Source organism: Xenopus laevis, chromosome 8L (assembly GCF_017654675.1).
Source record: "Xenopus laevis strain J_2021 chromosome 8L, Xenopus_laevis_v10.1, whole genome shotgun sequence".
Lineage (NCBI taxonomy): Eukaryota > Metazoa > Chordata > Amphibia > Anura > Pipidae > Xenopus > Xenopus laevis.
This window is the reverse complement of record NC_054385.1, coordinates 65,434,455-65,457,414: the sequence shown is the minus strand read 5'-3', so window position 1 is coordinate 65,457,414 and position 22,960 is coordinate 65,434,455. Positions and strand designations below refer to the sequence as shown.

The window sequence follows — 22,960 nt, the reverse complement described above, 5'->3', positions numbered from 1 at the left end:
TCAAGACCTCCACTTGAAAAATACAAAGTACACTGGGATCAAGGCCGTCACCATGCAGTGAGAGCTCACACTAGCTATACAAGAAAAGCAAGCAAACTTCATGTTCATTTGGTCACCTTTTGCAGAGTTAAGGGGCAGGCTATAGTTGATGTAAGGAAAGACATGCTTTTATCCATAATTAGGTTCTGCCTCCCAGATAAATCCTGTGTATAATCTGTTTCTCCTATTTCTGGGACACAAGCAGGAATAAAAGTGAAGCTTATTATTTTTGTTGTTTCCAGGGTGGGGAGCAAAGAAACACACACACAAATGTTGCAAAGTTTAATAAAGAATTCAAAATAAATCATTTTTCATATAAGAATATGCCATTTCAATACAAAATCAGTTCAGTTAGATCATATATACATGTGTTGTATACAGTATACTGACCCATTAAAAATTAGTTGTAAAGTTGGCTATGGATTTCTAGAAAGAATAAATGCCAATTACTACAGATTAAATCAAAATTAACATATTCTTATGTGCCATGGCAGTCTGAAATACCGGCATGAAAACTTGCTTTCATACAGCTGCTACACTTTATTATGAAGCACTATTGGTGCTTTTTCCACATTACTTAGAATAAGCCATTCTATAACACACTAAAAGTTAAAGTTCATTTTAAATGCCATCTTCCCAAGTGAATGTATCTTACTCACAGAGATACAATCTTTACAAAACCATAGATAACCAGCCCATGTTCAGCAATACAGATTTTTTTCAAATCTTGCAGGATGGAAATAAGAATTTATTTATCAAACTAAAACACGCATACAATGAACGTACCAATCAGATTTGCAGAATGGTACAGGAGATGTTAAGCACATAATCGCATGTCTTCTTTTACACTGGTGGACAGTGTGCCTCTACTGAATTATACCTATATTTATATGTATAGCAATAAGTTTAACATAACAATGGTCCATTGTAAGCCAGCCATGTCTTGCTCATACAAGGTATAGACAATACACGATTTATAAGGAAAATGGTTTTGCTCCATCCCAATGTTCCCTCTAAAGCCTTCTCGGCTCTGTTTAACAATCTAAAGGAGAATTATCACGAAAAAGTAATATAAGCTTCATCATACTGAAATAACAAACTTTGTCAATCAATCACAATCAATTAAATATTCTGCATTGTTTCTGAAATAATCAAGTTTATCTTCACTATCCCTCTCTCAGCATTTGTTTCTTTTCATTCTCTCTTCATGCAGCAGTTGGGTGTCAGATATTCATTGACAGTTAGATCCAATATATCTAACTGAACTATCTAATCTGACACCCAACTGCTGCATGAAGACAAAATGTAGAGAAACAGATGCTGAGAAAATACAGAATTTTTAAATGGTTATATTTAGTTTCTTATTTCAGTATGATGAAGCTTATATTAAATTTTAATTTTCGTGATAGTTTTAAAAAAACTAGTTTAAAGGGAAACCGTGTGCCCAGGTCATAATTGATACAACATTTTGTGTTATTACACAAAATTCTTTATGTGCACCACAATATGTTGTGTGCTCTGGCCTCAAAATGTGTGTGCGCTCGCATGAGCTCATCCATATAACTGTAATATACAAACAAAATTCTGCATGGCCCACCCTATAAGCTTGTACACATATTTACAAAGAAAACTTACCCCTCAAAACACTCTCACCCTTCCTCATGGCTGTGGCTTAAAGAAATAAAAGGCAATCCCCCCAAACACACACTTATTCAATACGATGTCTCAGGACTTTACAGGTAACACACTGAGGTGGCAGTATATAAAGGTACTTCATTTTGATAAGTCTGAGAGCCATTTTTCTAGATATTGTACAAACAACATTGCTTTAAATTAATATGGCACTGGCAGTGTCAAGTACAGCCTCCATCTTTTATATAGACATAAGTAGGTTTTTGTTTGATAATTTGGATCACAATCCTGTGCTTTGTGCATTTATCATTGCATTCATGTCTGACAAATTCAGCACACATAGTATTTGCCCATATCTCCCAAAACAGAGCTTTACCACTGCCTTCCCTGTTACATACAACATAGGAAAGGAGTTCTTTACTGATCAAGGCTGCCATCACCAGCATTGTAACTGGAAAGTAGCCTGTCTTTTTGGCTGCCAAAGAAACCATACACCCATGCAGTAAACATAGTAATGAAAAAACAATAGACCAATACAGTCAATTTTAAGGCACAAACATGATTTCCATAGAAACTCCAGGATCCCAGTTTAGAAATAACAATAATGAAGGTGAGTTTCAATAATAACATAATGCACAGTTCTCATTGTTGCATAGACCCTACAAAAGCAAACTACTTCCTTAACAAACTCAAACATGACCCCAATGCATTTGTACAGGAGATAATAAATTATCAGTATCATGCTAAATGTTATTGGAGTTAGCCAAATTACTGCCCCTGAGTTGCAATGCTTTATGATAGCCTATAATTATGTGCTCGGTTCTCAAGGCCTTGACATAAATGTTTGGGCTTTTTATTATGCATCTGTCTGTGCGCTCTTAGAAAATGATCCCGACTGCCAGTTTCCAGAGACAGCAGCCAATCAGTATGGCTATTTTCTTGCTTGACATTATAATAGTTGAATGTGGCAGTTTAAATGAGGAACTGGTTGCCACACTTCCTAAATTTCAAACCCGCGAGATGAGAATTAAATCACCACCTGACTAGAATCTTTTAAATGTAACATCCTGAGAACTATAGCCCTGTAAGGCTTTGAAACAATCTTTCTATGCAGAAGTAGATCTATATATCAGCAAATGTATTAGAAAGGAACCCGCACTTCCACATGTATTTAACTGTAAACAGAGTACATTGGCACCAAAGAATCCCACTCTGGAACTGACAGATATGATCCTAAATATTTATCTTCATTGTAAACAAAGTACATTGGCACCAAAGTATCCCATGATGGAACGGACAGCAGTGACCAGAGGAAGTGGTGAACCTGAAAGAGCAACAATTCAAAAAGGGTGTTAGAGAGGCGAATAAGGGTGAATCAAGAGAATAATACAGAAAAATGAGAGAATGAAGTATCAGTTAGTTGGAGAAAAGGAGAATATGCAGAAGGAATGTAAAGTAAAGTGCTAAAGAATGAGTGTGGTGAGTGAATTTCATGTAGGAACAGCACAAACCTCACTCTCACAGCATGTCTCTCATGACACCTCCTTGGCTCAGTGTTTCTTGCAGCCTCTTGATTGTGTGGTCTCTGCTCTGTGCTTCCTGCAGCAATTTCTAGATGTGTCAACAAGAGAGATCAGTGACTGGATGTTCTGCTATTTACAATTAATATATTGAGGCAGAAAAGTCTAAGCTATAGTCTTTAACCTTTTGCTGAAAAACAATTACTATCACCCTCAGCCAGTAACAGCTGGAAAGAAACAGTTTAGACATATGTGCTCATAGCTGAAGGGAAGTAACAATTCCTAAAAGACTAAAAAGAAAAACAGAGTCCAAGGCTCAAAAGAGATAAGTAAGCATTGTCACTGCATTACCTGTGTAGTCCTATCCCTTTCTCTTGCAGTGCCCTGAAGTTTAGCCATTTCCCCATGTGCCAGTTGTATGTCACACATATATCTCTGTCTCTCTGCCCTTAGTTCTGCCTCACACAGCCGCAGAGCCTCACGTACTTTGTTTTTCTCCTCTGCTCCAGCTTGAAGGCGCTGTTTACAGTGCTGCAGCTGATCCTGGAAAGGTATTTAAAACAAGTTTATGGTTAGTACAATACGTAGTGTTACAGAATTAGCACCAAGGCCGCAGCGTACATTTCTTTAACGAATAAGGCCCTAAAAATATATTCCTATACATATATTTATTTTATTTATTTTTTTAGGGGTTTGTTTAAAAAAAATGTGAACACATTGAACACAAGATAAATCATACACATGGTTTTTGCGGACCATGGCACCAGGTACTGCCCATACACAAACTGAGTTATGGCAACCTACCTGCAGCAGGGTCTGGCTTTCATTGAGAGCATTCAACAAATCCTGAATGTCTTTCTGGTGCTGAATACTCTGCTTCTGACTGTCTGTGAGTGACTGGGACACAAGAGAACCTTTCTCCTTTAGCTGAGTTAGTAGCACTTCAGTAGGTGAAACACCAGGGAGCACCCCACCTAAATCATCCAGCCCCTGAGAGAGAAGAGAATCTGCAAGAGCCTAGGAGAGAAGCACATGTATAATTTACTAATGAGAATATGACAATATGATGAGTGGGGGCTGGTCAAGGCTTAGAAGCCACAGGTAAATGTAAAGGTAAAGTTATACTGCAAGCACATTTAATGGAAATAAGTTTCTAAATGTACTGCATGACATTTCCATGTCACAGATTATTAATGGCATAACCAGAAAGACACTAAATTGGATCTAGTGATCTCTAGCAACACAGAACAAATTACAAATGTAAAAGTATTAGAACAGCTGGGTAATCGTGACAATAATATTTTATTTAATGTTTGTTGCAAAAAAAAATATACATAAAAAAAAACCACGTTCAGAAATGCAATATTTAGCACTCATAAGATTGTTACTTCAGGGAGTAGATTAGATGAGTATAGAAATGGGGGTCATTGAAATATACTGTTCTCAATGTATTCTATTAAGAGAGATATATAAAAGTGTTAAGGACCACCCTTACCTCATATGTAAGAAAAGTTTGCAGAGAAGCAGTAACCCATACCTACCAATAAGATGCATGCTTTTAAACAGTAAATGCTGTCTACTGATTGGTTGCTATTGATTACTGCTTCTGGGCAAACCAAGTGGGTTATTTACTAAAACTCAAATTTATATCATATTTTTTTTTAAACCAACCTGACCAAATTCCCATCCACAAATTTTATCTTATTTATCAAAAAAATAACTTGAAAAAGCCAGGTCAGAATAGAGTGAAAACTAAAATAAAAATATTTTGGTTATTTTCTTTAATGTGCACAACTGAGGAGTCAGTAGTACAAGACCAATGCTGTAAAGGTGCTCATGGCTTAGCTGAAACAATATATCAATGACTGTCACAGGATATGGAACTTAAATGTTTTAAGCAAAATTAACGTGAGTAAAGGTCCTGGGCCTTATGTAATACACCCTAAGTTTTATCCAGGCCAACTGTCCTATTTTCATAAACCCTTTCATCTGGCATGGTACTGATAGACCAGAAGAATGCTATTGGGAGTAATTTCAATATCTAAAAAGGGATTACAATCCTAACCTGGCAATTGCAGGTCTGTGATATTTGTTGTCAAGATTATTTTCTGGAGAATGCATCCAGAATATACAGTACATGACTATGTGCACAAATCATGGGAGCTTAAGTCAAGTTAAGTCAGCACTACATTTTTTTGATATAGTGGCAAAGGCATAGAGTACATTTAGTCTTGGTTCAGGGTTAAATCAATTTACCCAATTTCTGCTGCCTTTCTCTGGTAATCCTCTTTATTACCCATCTCTCACCTCCACATCCTGGTTACTGCTGCAAAGTGCTCCCTGCACGGCACTAATCAGTGTATCTTTCTCTCGCAGAGCAGCCAGGCGCAGGGCATCTTGGGAGGCCGCTGATCGGACAGCAGATTCTAAACTTATTTTCATTTGCTGAATCAAAAATTCCTTTTCACTCAGAATGTCTCGCAGATCCTGGCAGATGGGTTTAATTTTATCAGTTTACAATTCTAAATCACGCTTAGCTTTTTAACACTGCTAAACGTGAAGTGAAATATCAATACTTCAATCGCTTAACACAATACACTCACAGTAATGGTGTCCTGGTTCTCTCTCAGCACTCTCGACAGGCGCGCCAAATCTACTTCTCTCTCAGACAGCTCCATTTTTAATCGTTGGATTTCTTCTTTGCTCTGATGCACATTCTCTTCTAATTCTGCCGGTTCCTTCTGCTCCGAGAACAAGAGTCAGAGATGAGAGCTCATTAAAGAATTTTTAGGAGGGGGAATAATTACAGAGCATTTATTTCCCATGGACCTGAAAGAATATTAAGGGGTTTAATATAATTAAGGAAGCCATCATAGGCGCACAAAGCATGATGGAGCAGCAGACAGCAGATTAAATTGACATCAGCTATTAGGAGATTCTAGGCTAATGCCTCCTTATATGTTGTATTATTATTTATATAGTTAGCAATAATGCAGAAGAAAAATGATCTTGTGAATGCTGCAAAATGTCACGATATATTCATCTGCTTGTTAGATACAAGACTGCAGGGTCGGAACTAGGGGAAGGCAAAAGAAGCATGTGCCTATGGCACAATAGTTGGGGGAGTTGGGCACATACCTCTTCTGTGTGCCTACCCCTAGCCGAGGCCTCGCCCTCCCACTGCAGGTAGTTGCTGCTTCTTCCCACACCCCCCCTGACGCCACTACACATGTATGCACTTGTCTGCATGCACACAGGAGAAGGGTTGAGGGGTTTGACAGTTGCTGATTAGATGCCAGCAACAAGCAGTTTTTCCTCTTATTTGGGTTTATTAGTATTTAATCTACTTTAATACAAATGAGGAGACGGTCTCCTCACTCTAAATGCTGTTGATGTGGATCCACTGTCCTGGCTTTACCGATGCTGGATCCGACATGACAAAACTGATCTGTATTTGATGTCAGTTCAGCAAGTTGGCTGTGCTTTAAAACCCTTTAGGTAAGATTTAGTCTATAGTATATTTTAAGAATATGAAAATTGTAAAAGTGACGGTTAGTTTCCATCCAGTTTGTAAATTGTCTATCAATGTAGGGCTACTAACATTTTTTTTTTTGGCTAAGCGAATGTGTGATCATACTAGGGATGCACCGAATCCACTATTTTGGATTCGGCTGAACCGGCGAATCCTTCAAGAAAGATTCAGCTGAATACCGAAGCGAATCCTAATTTGAATATGCAAATTAGAGGTGGGAAGGGCAAATTTTTTTTTACTTCCTTGTTGTCACAAAAAGTCACAATTTCCCTCCCTGCCCCTAATTTGCATATACAAATTAGGATTCAGTCCGGCCGTGCAGAAGTATTCGGCCGAATCCCGAACCGAATCCTGGATTCAGTGCATCCCTAGATCATACTAAAGTTTAGTAGGCAGCATAAACACAGGACTGAGTTAGTTTGTGGGGGCAGTCATAACCAGACAGTCCTATTTCCTCCCCCACTGTTCTGAATAGTCTGCTGTCTGGCCATTGCAAGGATATCCCACAATATGCTCAGTATGCCAAGGTTTTTTTTCTTTCAACCATGTGATCATAATAAAGGTGACCTTGTATTTTAAAAATTACATAGAAAAAGCAACTTTTAGTAATGTACTGTTGTGCTCCTGTGTAAGTAGACCTCATGCTTTGCTAGAGGCTGTAATATGGAAACTCACCTACAGGTTGTCTTTACGTGGTTAAAAGATGGTGTCTAATTTTATAAATGTGTAGCTAGATACAGCAAAATGCATGAGTCACATGTATTTATATTGCACAATGTTATCACAGTATGTCACCATAGTTTCCAGTTTATTACAGTTGGGCACCTTTAGCTTCTTCTGTTGTTCCCTTAGCTTCTGAATGAGGGTCACCACGTCGCCACATGAGGGGTCGGAGACCACCGGCAGGGACAACAGTAAAGTCAGGCAATCCTAAAGGAAAAATATATGCGTAAATCCCTACCAATATGTGATGTTGCCACTTGTAATAGCCAAAGTACTAAGATAAAAACAGAATTAGTACATCCTTAAAACACTGATAACAGCATACATAAATGGCAAAATAAAAAAAATGTAAAACCATCTATTTAAGAACAAAAAAGTTAATGGATTTCAGACAGACTGTGGGCTGAGAGGGAATCATTACTTTGGGACAGGACTCTACATACTACTGTTACCATCCATCCCAGAGGACCAGCCTAATTGGGCAGTTCCTGGCTGACAAATTAGGCCCCAGCAATCCCAAGAGATGTATTTATAGCGGTGCTAGTAACTCTTCCTAGATCACTTCTAGTGGCAATCATTGCAGAGTGCAGACAGTTTTGGAGCTGTGCAGGGTTATTTTTTTTTATAAGGATATGCTGTAAAATATGAGAGATATATATCTATATCGACTACCGTCTTCTACTGTCTTCAAATTTCCCAGGATAAAAAACATGCGCAGTTTAACTAAAAAGTCGGCTATTTCGGCTTTTCGTTCTACTGCGCATGCACAGCTGCGCAAAGAAGGAGGAAGACAGAAGAACGCTCCATGGTGCTCACTGGTATAACCTCGGGCCAGTGCATTTTTCTGCTAATAGGAGCACCGGTTTCAGGTAACTACAATGACTTGGGGGTGCCTAACATTTGGCACCCCAAGTACTGCAAGCCTTTCCTTCTCCTTTAAAGAGGTAGTTGTCAAAGAAGGTGTGGTCTACTAAACATTTTTATGTCTTAACATAAACCTTAACCTTACTCCATACACCTGTCCATAAGGTCAGAAACCTAATAAACCCCTACAGGCCTGGTGCAAATATTTATACCTGCACTCAAGGTTTAGAGCACCTTCATGGTCTCACTGGGGGCCCCATAAGCCCTGGTTCTGCCACTGCATATATCTGCAAACTCCTCTTAGCAACAGCTGCTTAGGATTCCCCTGTAGTTTAGTATTTTCCTACTGCCACCATCACTGGTGGTCAGGTTGTTTCAGTCTAAAATCTGCTTGCCTTTCTTCAGTCTTTGTATATATTCTGGGGACTTTCTGCCAATTTAGTGAGCCCAAGGTAGGCCACTTCAAAGAGGAAAGTATGGGCACCAAAATAAACTCCTGCAGGACTACTCAGCAGCTGATGCACATATCCATAAAGGTGTAATGTTTTAATACAGGGTGTCTGAATAATTTACAACTTCATATTATGTGCTTCTTTCTTATCCAGGTCTATACATTTTATTACTGACCCTCCACAAAGAATTATGGAGAGAAATCTGTACTTCTTGTATATCCTAATAACATGAAATTTGTACCAGAAAGAAAAGAGCTGCAAAGCAGAGCTAACGAGGTCGCACAGCCTTGTTAATAAATATAATTAGATTGTGTGTGTAACTTGGAAACCATAAAATGAATGATTAATGCCTTAAAAATGTTTTTTGATAAGTGCAAATAAATTCAAATAAATTTGTTGTGTCCACACTTTGATATGTTGTCATTATTGTATCTTGTGATAAACAATTAAGAGTAATAAATTAATAAAGTGCAATAGTGCAAGGAGTGCTAATTACGTGAGCAACAGTTCACATTCCACTAATCTGTAGAAGAAGGAATCACCCAATAAAACAATAAAACATTTAATAGTTCATTTAAAATCAAAAGAGGGAATTAATGAAATATAAAAACACGTAAAATGATGATGTATCCCGATCTGGTTTCACTGTTGTAAGGATTGCAGTATATCCAAGTAATGAAAATACTGGTCCCACCTAGATCATTACATCAGCCTATATGCCCTCTAATAGTATTATGAGTTGGGATGGGGAGCAGGAGGGTGTCTATAGTAAAAGAAGTTAGGTGGCTCGCATTGTGGGAAAAACAATGGACAAACCAACACTTTGTATGCTGGACCTTGAAGTATGGCACAAGTGTTAATGCCAAAATGGTGTGCAAGGAGAGTAAACTGACACTTTGTCCTCTCAGATTCAACTTATTAGGTATGGCCTATTCCCTATGTCTTGTGTTAAAGCAACACCAAAAGTTTGGACATGAACACAATAGGTTAAATAACCAAAGGTAGTGCATACAAATGGAGGCCAGACCCAGTGTACTGTACCTTGTAGTATTATACATACATATATGTTTCCAATACGGTGTGCATAGAGTAACTGGTGCTTTGTCCTCTCAGAGGCACCTAAGCAAGTGTGGCCTACTCCCTATCACTAGTGCAAATGCAACACCAAAAATTGGAAGCGGGCAAAGCCCAAAAATTAAATCTGTGCGAGTGCTGGTAACAACATCACCGGTCTGTCCAATGCTACCTCCGTTATTAGAAGGAAACTGCTGCTACCATTAAGCCCACCCTCCGGAGTGCCACCCTTAGATAGAGCAAACGCCTGACGTACGTTTCGCCTGAATAGGCTTCTCAAAGGCAAAAAAAACTAATAATCTACCCACCTCCAGGACTTCTTCCTTAAAATTTAAAGTTTTCAGCAATTCCTGGATCAGTTCCTGCTGGTCTTTGAATGACTCCTACAGTAAAATACAAGGTAATTCATAGTTACACAGTTAATTTAGGTTGTAAATAGCTGCCCAACAAGGACAACCCTTCATTATGATCTCCAAGCGCATTTATGTGTGTGTGTGTGTATGTGTGTATGTGTGTATGTGTGTATGTGTGTATGTGTGTATGTGTGTATGTGTGTATGTGTGTATGTGTGTATGTGTGTATGTGTGTATGTGTGTATGTATATATATATATATATATATATATATATATATATATATATATATATATATATATATATATATATATATATATATATATATATATATATATATATATACACATATACATAAATGCGCTTGGAGATCATAATGAAGGGTTGTCCCTTCATTATATATACACACACATACACTACCAGTCAGAGCTTCATACAAAAACATCAAAGACAGGTCTTGGACTGATCAAAACAACCACCACATTCTATTAAGAAAAGACGAGGTATGTGTCTGAAATTTCACACTAACAATGTTGCAGCAGTGCATATGCATGATTTGCACTAGTTTGCCGAACTTTCTATCCAATTCATCCTAAATCAGTCCAGTGGGGCCAATCGGATACTATCCTTGGGTGATCCAGCCACATAATATTGTTTTCTTTTTTTTCTTTTTACATTTAAAACCATTGTAGTAGCCCAGGATTCTTTCAACCTCCTGATTTGTGCTTTGGCAAGCTGCAGTGTTCCTTTACAGCTGCCCTGAACAAGTAAGTCCCACCAGCTGATGCGAGTTTTCCTTAAAAACAACAGACAGGTAAGATGACTAGAACTGTCTTGGACACCTCTCCTGAAGGATTCATGTTTCTATGCTGCTGCCACTTACCTCCTTCGGACTAATGGCACATGCAGCTGGAGAAATAATCCTGTATTTTACCAAGTGGAGAAATATGCAAAACGACCCCTATGTAAAGCAATGGGAATGCACCCCACAGTGATTACAATGGCTAACCATGGGCCCCCTTGCAAGTCTTTTATTCACTAACAAAATCACTAGATTGGGTTATATTCCTAGTAGAGCCAAACCTCCATCTCATGCCAGTTCCCAGTAGTCCCTTGAATTTGTCCAGGATCATGAATAAGCACATCCTTTTGGTTCCAGCCAAAGTCAAGGGACCACTGGGATATCACATAAGATAATGGTGCAGAGCTTCCAGAGGTGCATCAGGGTCCAAGGTCAGTGGTGGTAATCACCAAGGGTGCCCAACTACAATTGCTTTTCCCTACTCTAAGGGCTATTTCACAAGATGAAATTTAACTGCTGCTGTGGTCCAGAGAAAATCAGTGGGGCCCCTGTCTGCCTGTGATCACTTCTTCTTATATCAAATGAAAAGCACCATTTCTGATGCACACAGAGAGGTAGAGGGCAGTGGTCCAGCCCAACACTACATTTAATACTGTGATAATCATTCCTCACTCCCGAGACACCCCTTGCAACTTCCAAAAAGATTACCTATAAAGTATAGTGGGTTTTAGCATTCTACAGGTGAAAATTATCTGAACCGATAAGTATGCATCACCTCATGGCAGAATAGTACCGAGCAGAGTACTCCCTGTTGTGTGCCAGGAAGATAAGAATCAAACACCTAAGGTAGTAGCTGCCTAAATGAACTAGCATGATGTTGCGTTGGCTGTTTCTGGGAGCACAGGATCATAAATAATTAACTGATATAGCTGCCCGCATACCATTACTAAAACGTTAAAATATAAATATAGTGATAGAAATACATCATCACTCTCAGCTTTCTTTCATTCTACTTTTTCTTTAAATAGTTCTGACAGATCCAGTATGTTTAGAATCATTATCCAGCTGCATCACAAAGGGCTGCATAATAAGTCTCATACCAGAGGGTATGGCATGGCACTGATGAATACTGTAGAAGGTTGTTTTATTCGAATTCCAGTGGTTCAGGGGAGGAAGGTGAAATTTTCGTTTGGGGAGGCTAGCAACATAAGGCTTTTTTTATAATTATAAAGAAGTTGCTATGTTTTTGTGGAAGTTAAGACTCCACAAAGCATCATTATTCACCGGCTAGACACACTGTATACAGGTCCCCAACTTTAGAGCAAACAAAACATCCTGAAACTGTTGTGTTACCTCCTGCTAGTCTCTCCTGGTTAACAATTTACAAAAACTGTAGAGATGATCTAACAATTTCAAACTTGGATTCATCAGTCCACAATACATCCTTTCATTCTGCAAGAGTCCAGTTCTTATGTTTTTTAGCCTGTTATGCTGCTTTATCACAGGTTTATAAGTTGCTGCATGACACTTAAGGTCCCCATCTTTGGTGAACGACCGATTTTAGTGCAATCCAACCAATCCATCAAATTGTCGTGAAGTTAGTGGGAATGAAACGATTGTGCATCTTACGATTTTTCATCCGACATCTGTCAGAAAATTGATCGGCCAGGTTAAAAAATTTTCATCGGTCACAGTGAAATCTATCTATGTTTGCAGGGCCAAGCAGGCAGCTACCCTCAGTTTTCCTGGCTTCAACTAGACAATATCACTCAAAATGGTCTTTTTAGTTGATGGACAAATCGTACATTTAAACGGTCATTTCAAGATAATCTTGGTCTCACGATAACAAAAAAGATCTTTTTAAAATCTTTTTTGATATATCTATGGCCAGTTTTAGATTTGCATTCATGACACCGCGTTGATTTGTGATGTAGCCAGTTCTCCTTTATTCAGGCTTACTGACCCATATGCACTTCACATCCAATCTTGTTGTTGATCTAGGTCTGCCAGCCCTTTCACAGTTAAAGTTCGGCTCTGTTTCTTGATGCTACTTGGTAGTATAAGCCACATCAAAATGTAGTCTATTTCTAATTAGATCTAGATTCTTTTGAATAAAGTAAAAGTCACAAATATTTTCTCAATTGGTATATACATTTTGCTAAATTTTGTTTTGATATGTCAAGGTAAATTGGGTGAAATTCTACCAAAAATGCTAAATAACCAGGGTGTTCAAAACTTTTGACTGGTAGTGTCTATTTCTATGTATATATGTATGGACTCTATTATCTGGAATGCTTGGGGCCAGAGGTTATCTGGATAAGGGGTTTTCTGTAATAGAGAATAATAAGTGGACTTCTTAAATATTTAAACATTAAATAAACCCAATAGGCTGGTTTTGCTTCCAATAAGGATTAACTATATCTCTGTCGGGATCAAGTACAAGCTACTGTTTTATTATTACAGAGAAAAAGGAAATACGGGTATTGGACCTGTTATCTAGAATGCTCGGGGCCTGGGGTTTTCTGGATAACCGATCTTTCCATAGTTTGGATCTTCATACCATAAGTCTACTAGAAAATCATGTAAACAATAAACCCAATAGGCTGGTTCTGTATCCAATAAGGATTAATTATATCTTAGCTTAGATTGGGTACTGTTTTATTATTACATAGAAAAAGGAAAATAATTTGTAAAAATTTGGATTATGTGGATAAAATGGAGTCTGTGGGAGACAACCTTTCCGTAATTTGGAACTTTCTGGATAACGGGTTTACAGTTAATGGATCCCATACCTGTAATTTAAAAAAAAAAAAATTACTCTATGGGAGATCGATTTCGAATAATTGGTGTTTTTCTGGATAAGAGATCAGATATACATACACAAACACATTCACTTGTATATACAAAACTGCAAAGAACAATTTGTGTTGCATAAGGTGACAATTCTGTTAATTCTAAAAAGGTGGCCTCTTGTCCTTTTCTATGTGAAAACAGGTCCCACAATATCAGTTTATTGACCGTTATAGTTTATTGGCTGCTGTACTTCATGTTCAGACAAATACAAATATATGACTCTCTCTAAATTCATGTTGTAAAGACACTGAGGCATCCTCTAACGCATAAACACTCGCACATGGGGCAATTTAACCTGTGTTTTTAATAACCTAAACGCACAGGAACAAACTCCAACAAAACCACCTTCAATTGCCTACCTATAATGCTTGTACAGGTCTTTTCACCTGAATGATAAAGGGGTGGAATGGGGGCAGTTTCAAGCATTTTAGGGATGCTCTAAAATGTAGAAGGCCAAATACCCTACATTAGTTTTGAAGCCAGTCAGAATTGATCATTTCATAGGAAAACTCAATTGGTACCTTTTGATCCTGATGATTACAGTCGCCCTTATTTGCTTGCAGCTGACTTTGCAACCATTTAATCGTATCCTGGATACGCTGAGCATGAGAGACTTGAGACCTGCAGACCTGCAAGAGAATGTAAAAGAAACCTGATGAGGGGAGACTATATATAAGCACAAAGAGAAAGTACAATATGAGACCAAATGGTGAATATGATAGCACAGAGAAGCTCACCACATACAGAATATTTTACCATTATTGTTTTTGTCTACCAAATCACTGTAGGAGAGGTTGCAGAGAAAAGATTTCCCAGAAGCTATACACCAGAAAGAAGTCAGGGAATCTACATTATGAAGAGTGAAAGCAGGAGGCACTGAATCCAGCACACATACATAAACATACATACCTTGGTATGGTAACTAAACATACTATACAATACAACTAATCATATTAGCTCTCGATGGATGTTATTAGTAAGGATGAGCAGTGCATTAAAAGGGATATAACCCCAACACAACTGAGCACTTTTGAAATTTACATTATTTTTTCTTTGTTTTCCTGATGTTTGTTTTTCTCATTGCTAATTTCATGAACGTAAAACATGAGTGCACCCTGCTGTTCTGTCTTTGTTACTGCACAGATCAAAATACACATTCACGATAAAAAACAGCAAATATGATTAAATCAAAAATAACTATTGTATATTTTATAACAAACAGTTTAGAGGCAATATCCCAAAAGACAAAGCAGGATGAATCACCCTTTTTTTTTTGCAAAAGATTGGTTAACATTTACTACCCTGTTGCTTAGGATGCCTTAAAGGGGCAGTATACCCTCTTGTTCAATGCAAATTCAATGCACAGGGTTTGTACTGAACATACTTTTTGTCTATTTTAACAATTACAAAACTATGATTTCGGGTATTTCTTAAGCAAAACTGGACAAACAGGGTGACAATCTATTTCATGTTTGGGTCTTGAAAGGTAGATAATTAGATTAACAGAATTTCCCACTTTGCCCTGTTTAGCTCAACAAATAACAAACAGGGTCCGACTGGCGCATTTGGGGCCCACAGGGTTTCAAATGTCTGTGCACAGAAAATCGCACATTTATTTTTGTTTTGCCTGATCGGGGAGCGGGTCTGGGCCCAGTACGACCCTGAACATAAACCATAGATGTTTCATGATTCACTATAGACAAAAATTATGTTCAGCCCTATTCCTTTTGTACTCATGTTTAACAACGAGATAAGAAGGCAAAGTCAGAATAGCAGAACACTATTAAAAGTTATTTAAAACATCAAATGGAATTACAAAAAAGGGTGTTAAAGGGGTGGTTCATCTTTAAGTTAACTTTTAGTATGTTATAGAATGTTCTATCCATAGAAAATTTGCAATTCGTCATCATTATTTATTTTCTGCCAAATGGTCAAATGGGGGTCACTGACCCCGGCATCCAAAATCTATTGCTCTGTGAGGCTACAATCTTATTGTTACTGCCACTTTGTGTTACTTATGTTGGTATTCAGCCCCTTGCCTATTAAAATTTGAACTCAAAACTACTGCTTGGCTGCTAGGATAAATAAGATTCCAGCAACCAGGTAGCTGCTGAAATATCAAACTGGAGAGCTGCTGAACAAAAAGCGTAATAACTGAGAAACCACAAAAAAATGAAGACCAGTTGCAAATCATACTAAAAGTTAATTTAAAGGTGAACTTAACAAATTAACAAAAATGTAATAGACGTTATTCTGGTTTTGCACAAGGTTTCTCACCTCAGGCTCAATTCCCATAAATGCATCCATGTCTGCTTCACTCTCTTCTCCTAAGGGCTGCTCTAGAGTGTCATTGCCTTTGTTTCTTACGCCTCTGGCCTCAGCAATTATTTTTTCATAGCTATCCCTCTTCCTCACTGGAATTCTGCTTTGGCCAGGAGTTTTCACAGGGCTGTATGTTATCTCCTTCAAACCCTTTAATGCCTCCCCTAAAACAGACTTAGAAGAAGGGAAAATGGAAGGTGAATTAACGAGGGGGGATTGAGGCTCCCAAAACACCTCCATTTCATCTTCTCCTGTGAAAGAGAGTCTCTCTAGGGATGAAGTGGAAAAAGACAATACGGTCCCTCTGCTACTCTCCCCACAGAAACTTCCCAGTGATTTGCTTCGGTGTAAACTTGATTGATCCATTTCATCTCTACTGTGTTTCATCCTTCGAGGAGCAGAGCAAACATTTTCATAATTTGAATCCGAAACCCTCCAGGAGGAGCAGTACTTGCATTTGTCTCCTTTGGCACAGTGTGAGCATGTGTCGCTTCTGTCTTCCCACCAGCTTTCATTCTCCCACATTGAGCGGTCCTGCTCCAAAAGATGGTGGTATAGCTTTGCAGGTGTCCCAGGGGAGAGAGAACCTAAAGAGCCATGGTGCTGGCCAGGAAAGGGAGAGCCAGGGCTTAATAACTGGTACCCAGGAGAAAAGGGCCGACGGTGTAACTGATGGTCAGCAGAACTATGCTCATTGGCAAAGCCGTGATATCCATGTCTATTTCTGTTGCTACTGTGATCCTGGTAGTCAGGAAGAGGGAGGCCCCATGCCCTAGCATGAATACTACGCAAGGTGAACGAGAGTTTCTCTTTTTCAGCAAGTAGACGAGTAGATCTGTGATCATACAGCTGGCGCATGCGAGACATTACCAGGTCGTAGCGATGATACACATTGAGTGAGTGGCAGCACTTTCCACAGAGAAATTCAGAATCTTCTGGTGATCCTTTGCCTCTATGAGATCTTGGGGATCTTCCAGGTGGGGTCCGTGAAACAGGGGATCCCATAATATGGGAATAAATGGTAGAAAGGGAACTGGAACCCCCAAAAAGCCATTTACGGCGTGACCCACGAAGGGGGTTGGCACACAGGCGGCAGTGATCGGACATGGCTGAAATGAAAGATGAAAGATTGAGATAAAACATATCAATAAACGACTATCCATGCAAATAGCAAAAAACAGCCAAAATAATACCAACATAAATATAGTAAAAGCACTTTAGAAATATTAAAATAGCAAGAAAGGAAAAGGTAGTGACATTTATCTCATTCTAGATTTGTCAATAACTGGATTATCTTTTCTATGCCCATGTGCACCATGTTGATCTGGCACACTATTTGAACCAATTTTGTTTATTTGATAATAAAAGTCATTCTAATTTGGCCTTCCCCATGTATTTCTATTATCTGCGATACACTGCGATTACATATGTCAGCTCACAAGGTACACAGGTATTAATCAGCAAACAGAAATGTACGAATGTAAAACAACAAGTTTATTGGCATTATCCATGTATTTTTTTAATCACTGAAGTGCCAAGATAATAGCGCAGTATCTCAGCTACAAGACTAGATTTAGAGGGACATTGGTACACTGGCTTGTAACTAAATTATCTTGCAGGAATTACATTTAGGTTGTGTTTCATAACAATTTGTGGGTTAAGATATGGAAATATGTAAAACTAATATGCACAGTTTAGGGTAAGGCCACACGACGAGATTCGGGGAGATTTTGTCGCCTGGCGACTAATCGCCTCGTCTTTTGCGCGACTATCTCCACGAACTTCCTCTGCATTTTTCCCCATTCATGTCCTCGCATAGCTAATCTCTTGAAGTTGTCACTGTATAAGGAGGACCTGAAGACAGTAACAATTGTAACACAAGATAAGGGCCCCAGGAGTATAGGGGGCCCAGTTATGTGCAATTTCAATATAATGGGGACAAAGGAAAATCAGTAACACCTAGGGTTGCCACCTGGCCGGTATTTTACCGGCCTGGCCGGTAAAAAAGATGGTGGATTCCATTGTTATTAATATGGAAAAAAAAACAAATATATAGGAGGCCGGTATTTTTTTCTGGAAAAGGTGTCAACTCTAGTAACACCAAAGGTAAATGGAGGCCTGGTGATGTGTAGTAATAGCACCACCGAGTGTTGTTGTTACTAATTTCTGGTTCATGGAGTGCAGGGCTTATCTGCATTGGTCACAATCAGTGTACTGCAGTGATCCCCAACCAGTAGCTTTTGAGCAACATGTTGCTCCCAGTAGCCTCAAAGCAGGTGCTTATTTTTGAATTCCATGTTTGGAGGCAAGTTTTAGTTGCATAAAAACAGGTGTACTGCCAAGCAAAGCCTCTTGTTGGCTGCAAGTCCACATAGGGGCTACCAATAGCCAATCACAGCCCTTATTTGGAAGCCCTGGGAACTTTTTGCATGCTTGTGTTGCTTTCCAATATTATTTTATACTGGAGTGTTGTTCATGGGTATAAAAGGTTGGGGACCCCTGCCCTAGTGCATACTTGTATGGTCCTGTGGCATTCTAGATAAAACACTGGATCTTCTCTTGGAGAATTCCCTGTTCCAGGCTCCCTATAAACATTCACTATAGCCTGTTACACATGTTCTAAAGCCGGAGCCTGTCCTCCCTCCCACCCTGAGTCATTCCTTTTCCCCCAGCTCTTGAGTTACATTGAACTCCACATTAGTTTCCCTGGCCCTGCAAGCCCACCCCTCTACTACACTGCCCCCACCGTCCCATGATGTCTGCCAGTCACACAGGCTTCCCACACAAGCCCACCTCCCTGCTGCACTGCCCCTGTCCCATGATGGCTGCTGCCAGTCACACATTCCCTGACTTATCGGCACGGAGGGGAACTCAGGGTCACACGCTTGAGTTTTAGCCCCTCGTACAAGTTTGCGTGTAGCCCAGGCAGCAGCATGACAATCTCACCAGTGTGTATGTGTCTCCCTTGGGTGCCAGCTCACCTCTCAGTCCAGGAAGCTGGCGGATCCTGCTGGTCACAGTATACACAGGGGAGGGGCTGAGGTGCGCACGTACCTGACTACACTTAACCCTGTCACTGCCGGAGCTACTGAAGGACAACTCCCAGGCTCCCTATACTTCACCCACAGTTAAATCTCCAGAGTTTTTGAGAGTTCCCGGAGAGAGACAGTGTGTGACCGTCTGAGCAGCTGTGAGTGACAGTAATGTTTGTGTGGGCACCAGAGAGGGCAACGGGAATCCAGTGACACTTCCATACACTAATAATGACTGCTGGCACCGCAATCTCTGTATAATGTCCCACACAGGTGCCTATTGCCTATGGCGATTATTCCACGTTTCAGCCTCCAGCGGTTGTTGTGCTACAAATCCCACAATGCTCGTCACCAGGACATTTATACTTGAAATACCGCAGGAGGTCGGGCGCCTAAACTTCTGGAAATCTGCTTACATTCGTTTTATGGCAAATAAGGGGTTAATCGAGTTACATTCTTCCTTCTTTCTTAGTCGAAGATCTGCAAATGTTGTGCGAATAAAATCCCAGCATCCTCCGTCGGCATTTGCTTGTTGGCGGATACTGGGGGAGCTCAAAAGTTTGCAGATCCTCCAATAAATTCCTACACTTGGATAGAGAGAGCTCTACTCACTAGTCACACGGTCGCTGCATCTGTATGGACTGAACCAACGCTGCTGCCCCGGCCGTATATCTAGCGGCTACTCTAAACTCTAGTGGCACATAAGGGGTTAATGACTGCAACTTGGCAGGTTTTACCCGACAGATGGGTGCGGGAAGCTGATTAGAGTTTTAGTAAGAATGTATTAGTGATCTTTAGGTAGCAGGCGATCTATAGAAGTGAAATGGTTAATCTGTCGGTCTTTTGCTGTGTTTCTATATTAATCTATAAATAAGTAATTGCGGTTGCTGTTCAGGTGATTGGTGGATGTGACAATCTGCTCCTAATCACAGTCTTTACTCCCCTCTTGGATGATGGTTCAGTCCCTTTACATAATCAAGGCGTAGTAGACACCTCTCCCATACACAGGTGTGGGCACCGCCCTTTTTAAAAAGTCACGCTCCTAAATATGTCAGCTGCTTCTCCTCCTCTGGTCTCAATTCAACAATTGTTTTTTATTCGTAGGTAGGAAGTAACAGACTCTTATCAGGTTGGCCGGAATCTAAGAAATAAAATGACAGACCACGTGTATCAATTTATCTTTTCCATTGGTTATTTCTAAAAAAACACTTATTACAGTGTATATCTTTCTGCAGTGGCTTAACTAGATATCACTGGGCCCCACAGCAGATTATTTTTTAGGCCCCCAGGTTTTACCAATATTTAATAAAATTGTATATGAATTAGGCGCTCCGACTGCCATTCTGCCGGCGATTTACATTTTAGCCATGGGGAAGGGAGTTCGGGGAGATTAGTCGCCCCTTAGAAGAGATTTGTCACCAGGCGACTAATCTCCCTGAATTTGACCATGTGTGTCTGCCCTAACTGTTCTAAATGAATACATTTAGTTGATACATTTCTTATCTTTGTCCCGACTGAGCAGAATCCCTGAGCTTCATTAAGGAGCTTTTAGAATTGATAAAATAGTTGCTAATACTCAAGAGATGCTGCTGAGAAATGTATCAACCAATGTATCAACTGAATGTAGCAAATTGTAACAGAAACTTCAGCATGCTTCTGGGTCACTGAGCTGCCAGACTGAAACACCAGAGACAGGAACATTAAACTTTAAACTTCAATTGTGGGAAAAGGGTAAAAGATGGAAAACAATTGAAAAAAGTATTTCTTTATTTCTGGTGAACAATCTGAAAACAACGTAAAAGATGGAAAACAATTGAAAAAAATATTTCTTTATTTCTGGTGAACAATCTGAAACCAACTGAACTAAAAAAAAGTGTTTGGAAGGTGAACAACCCCTTTAACCACTACCTATGTTGGGCTATTCTCATGTCTACCACTAGGTGGGGCTAGGGAACACTTTAGCAATGCAAATCCTTCAGCAAAGGTGTCAGGTAGCTGCGATCTGGTTAGCTGCCCATTGTTTTGTTGATAGGCTGCTAAGGAAGAAAGGGAGGGGGTGCTATCACTCCAACTTGCAGTAAAGAGTGACTGAAGTTTATCAGAGCACAAGTCACATGACCTGAGGGCACCTGGGAAACTGACAATAGGTCTAGCCCCATGCCAAATTTCAAAATTAAATATAAACAAATCTGCTCTTTTAAAAAGCAGATTTCAGTGCAGAATTCTGCTGGAGCAGCACTATTAACTGATGCATTTAGAAAAAAAAATGTTTTCCTGCGACAGTACCCCTTTAAATTATTTAGCTCATTCAACAGTTATTTAGTCATTCAACAGTTCTCCAGTTTGCAATTTAGAGATTGGTTGCTAATGTCTTAATTTACCCTAGCAATCACACATTGATTTAAATTGCTTTACATTTAAAGACTAAAATATGAAAAGGAAAGGACCTGAATAGAAAGATGAGTACTAACAATACAATGATTATAATACAAGTTTCTGTGAGTCATGCGGCAGAAATGACATCACTGAACACCGATTATACCCGATGACTAAGCACTGTTTATAAAGATAAAATTTACAGGATATTCAGGGCTCTTGTGTTTTTTATACGGTATAATGTGACATCAGTTTGGTATTGTAGTATTTGTTGGAAACTGCTGAAGATACTTATACAGTGTATGCCCCAGAGGTAACTGTAAACGTATTCAAACGTTTTATTTTGCTACCAACAGTATCAACGTATCAGTCCTGATGAAGGGAGGGAGGGGGGACTTGATACTGTTGGTAGCAAAATAAAAGGAGTAAGCTCCCCGACTGCAAACAATTGTGTGTGTGCGGATCTGTTTGAATACTGTTGCTAAGGGACCTGGCTGGGTCAAAAGAGGAGCAGCACCACCAGTGCAATGGAAGTGAACTACAAGTGTGTGGTTGAATTATCACACAACCCAGAGGTAACTGTCAGAGGGCTAGGGATCTGACTGTACATTGCCTTTTTAGGAGGTTTCTGGTAGGGTAGTTAGCCTCACCAGGACTGATGCCAGATTTTGTAGGTGGGTTATAAAGCTGTAGGTGGGCAAAGCTGTAATCATTCTTTTGGGCCTGTCTCAGTGAAGTGCCTGAGGTGGTGTAGCTCTTCTTGCTAGGGAGATACTAGCAGTGAGGTACTACCCAATGCTAGGGATAGATGCTCTGTATTACTTGCTTTGGCAGCAGAAGATAGCAAGAACTAGTGAGGTCCAAAAGCCAAACAATGGATGTCAGTTTCTCAGTGATTATTGCCTGAGATATAAATGAATTGCTACTCACTGATCCATGCGAAGAGTTCCATGAGTGCCATAAGAAACAAAACATTCCTTCTCAAGTTTGTTGCTATATCAAATGCTGATTTTGTGTGGTGTAGACAACTGGTAGTCAGTATTTCCATTTTTATATTTTTTTGTCTTGGAGTCTAGAATGTTATCTGGTTGCTAATTCTTAATTACCCAAACAACATGGTAACAGAGCAAAAGTTGGATTGGAAAATCACAAGTAAGATAATAACAAAAGAACAATACATTTGAACACTGTCAGCCTGTTACTCACCCCTAACAAGATAGAATATTATTAAACAGCAGAATAGAGAAGCTAATAACCAGTACCATTAGCTTTAGCTTATTTCTCATTGATTGTCTGTATTCTTTTTACATTTTGGCCTATGTTTTTTGGCATACCTTAGTGCTCCTTAAGCAATATTCGAAAGTTATTCCCTTAAAATGGTTGATCA

General features: G+C 39.4%; 1 protein-coding gene across 4 annotated transcripts; it reads right to left on the bottom strand.

The window, feature by feature from the left end:
• Positions 1–1,455: 1,455 nt before the first annotated feature.
• On the bottom strand, positions 1,456–20,174 carry LOC108699536. 4 transcript variants are annotated; one of them, XM_041572878.1, is made up of 11 exons: positions 19,810–20,174; positions 16,121–17,274; positions 14,365–14,472; positions 10,145–10,219; positions 7,549–7,653; positions 5,795–5,932; positions 5,499–5,678; positions 3,996–4,208; positions 3,543–3,734; positions 3,183–3,282; positions 1,456–2,995 (listed from the first exon to the last, which is right to left on the bottom strand). In XM_041572878.1, the coding sequence occupies exons 2-10, from the start codon at positions 17,270–17,272 to the stop codon at positions 3,190–3,192; spliced, it is 2,256 nt and encodes a 751-aa protein (XP_041428812.1). In that variant the 5' UTR covers positions 17,273–17,274; positions 19,810–20,174; the 3' UTR covers positions 1,456–2,995; positions 3,183–3,189. The 4 variants fall into 4 exon arrangements, with proteins under 4 accessions (XP_041428812.1, XP_041428813.1, XP_041428810.1 ...); XM_041572879.1 differs by lacking the exon at positions 19,810–20,174 and adding an exon at positions 19,614–19,780; XM_041572876.1 differs by lacking the exon at positions 19,810–20,174 and adding an exon at positions 19,112–19,590.
• Positions 20,175–22,960: the final 2,786 nt, after the last annotated feature.

Coding starts and splice junctions, on each gene's coding strand:
- LOC108699536 (XM_041572878.1), bottom strand. CDS start 17,272: ATGTCCGATCACTGCCGCCTGTGTGCCAACCCCCTTCGTGGGTCACGC. Junction 10,220..14,364: donor GTAATCATCAGGATCAAAAG/GTACCAATTGAG, acceptor ATTTTACTGTAG/GAGTCATTCAAAGACCAGCA. Junction 4,209..5,498: donor GCAGTAACCAGGATGTGGAG/GTGAGAGATGGG, acceptor CTTCTCTCCTAG/GCTCTTGCAGATTCTCTTCT.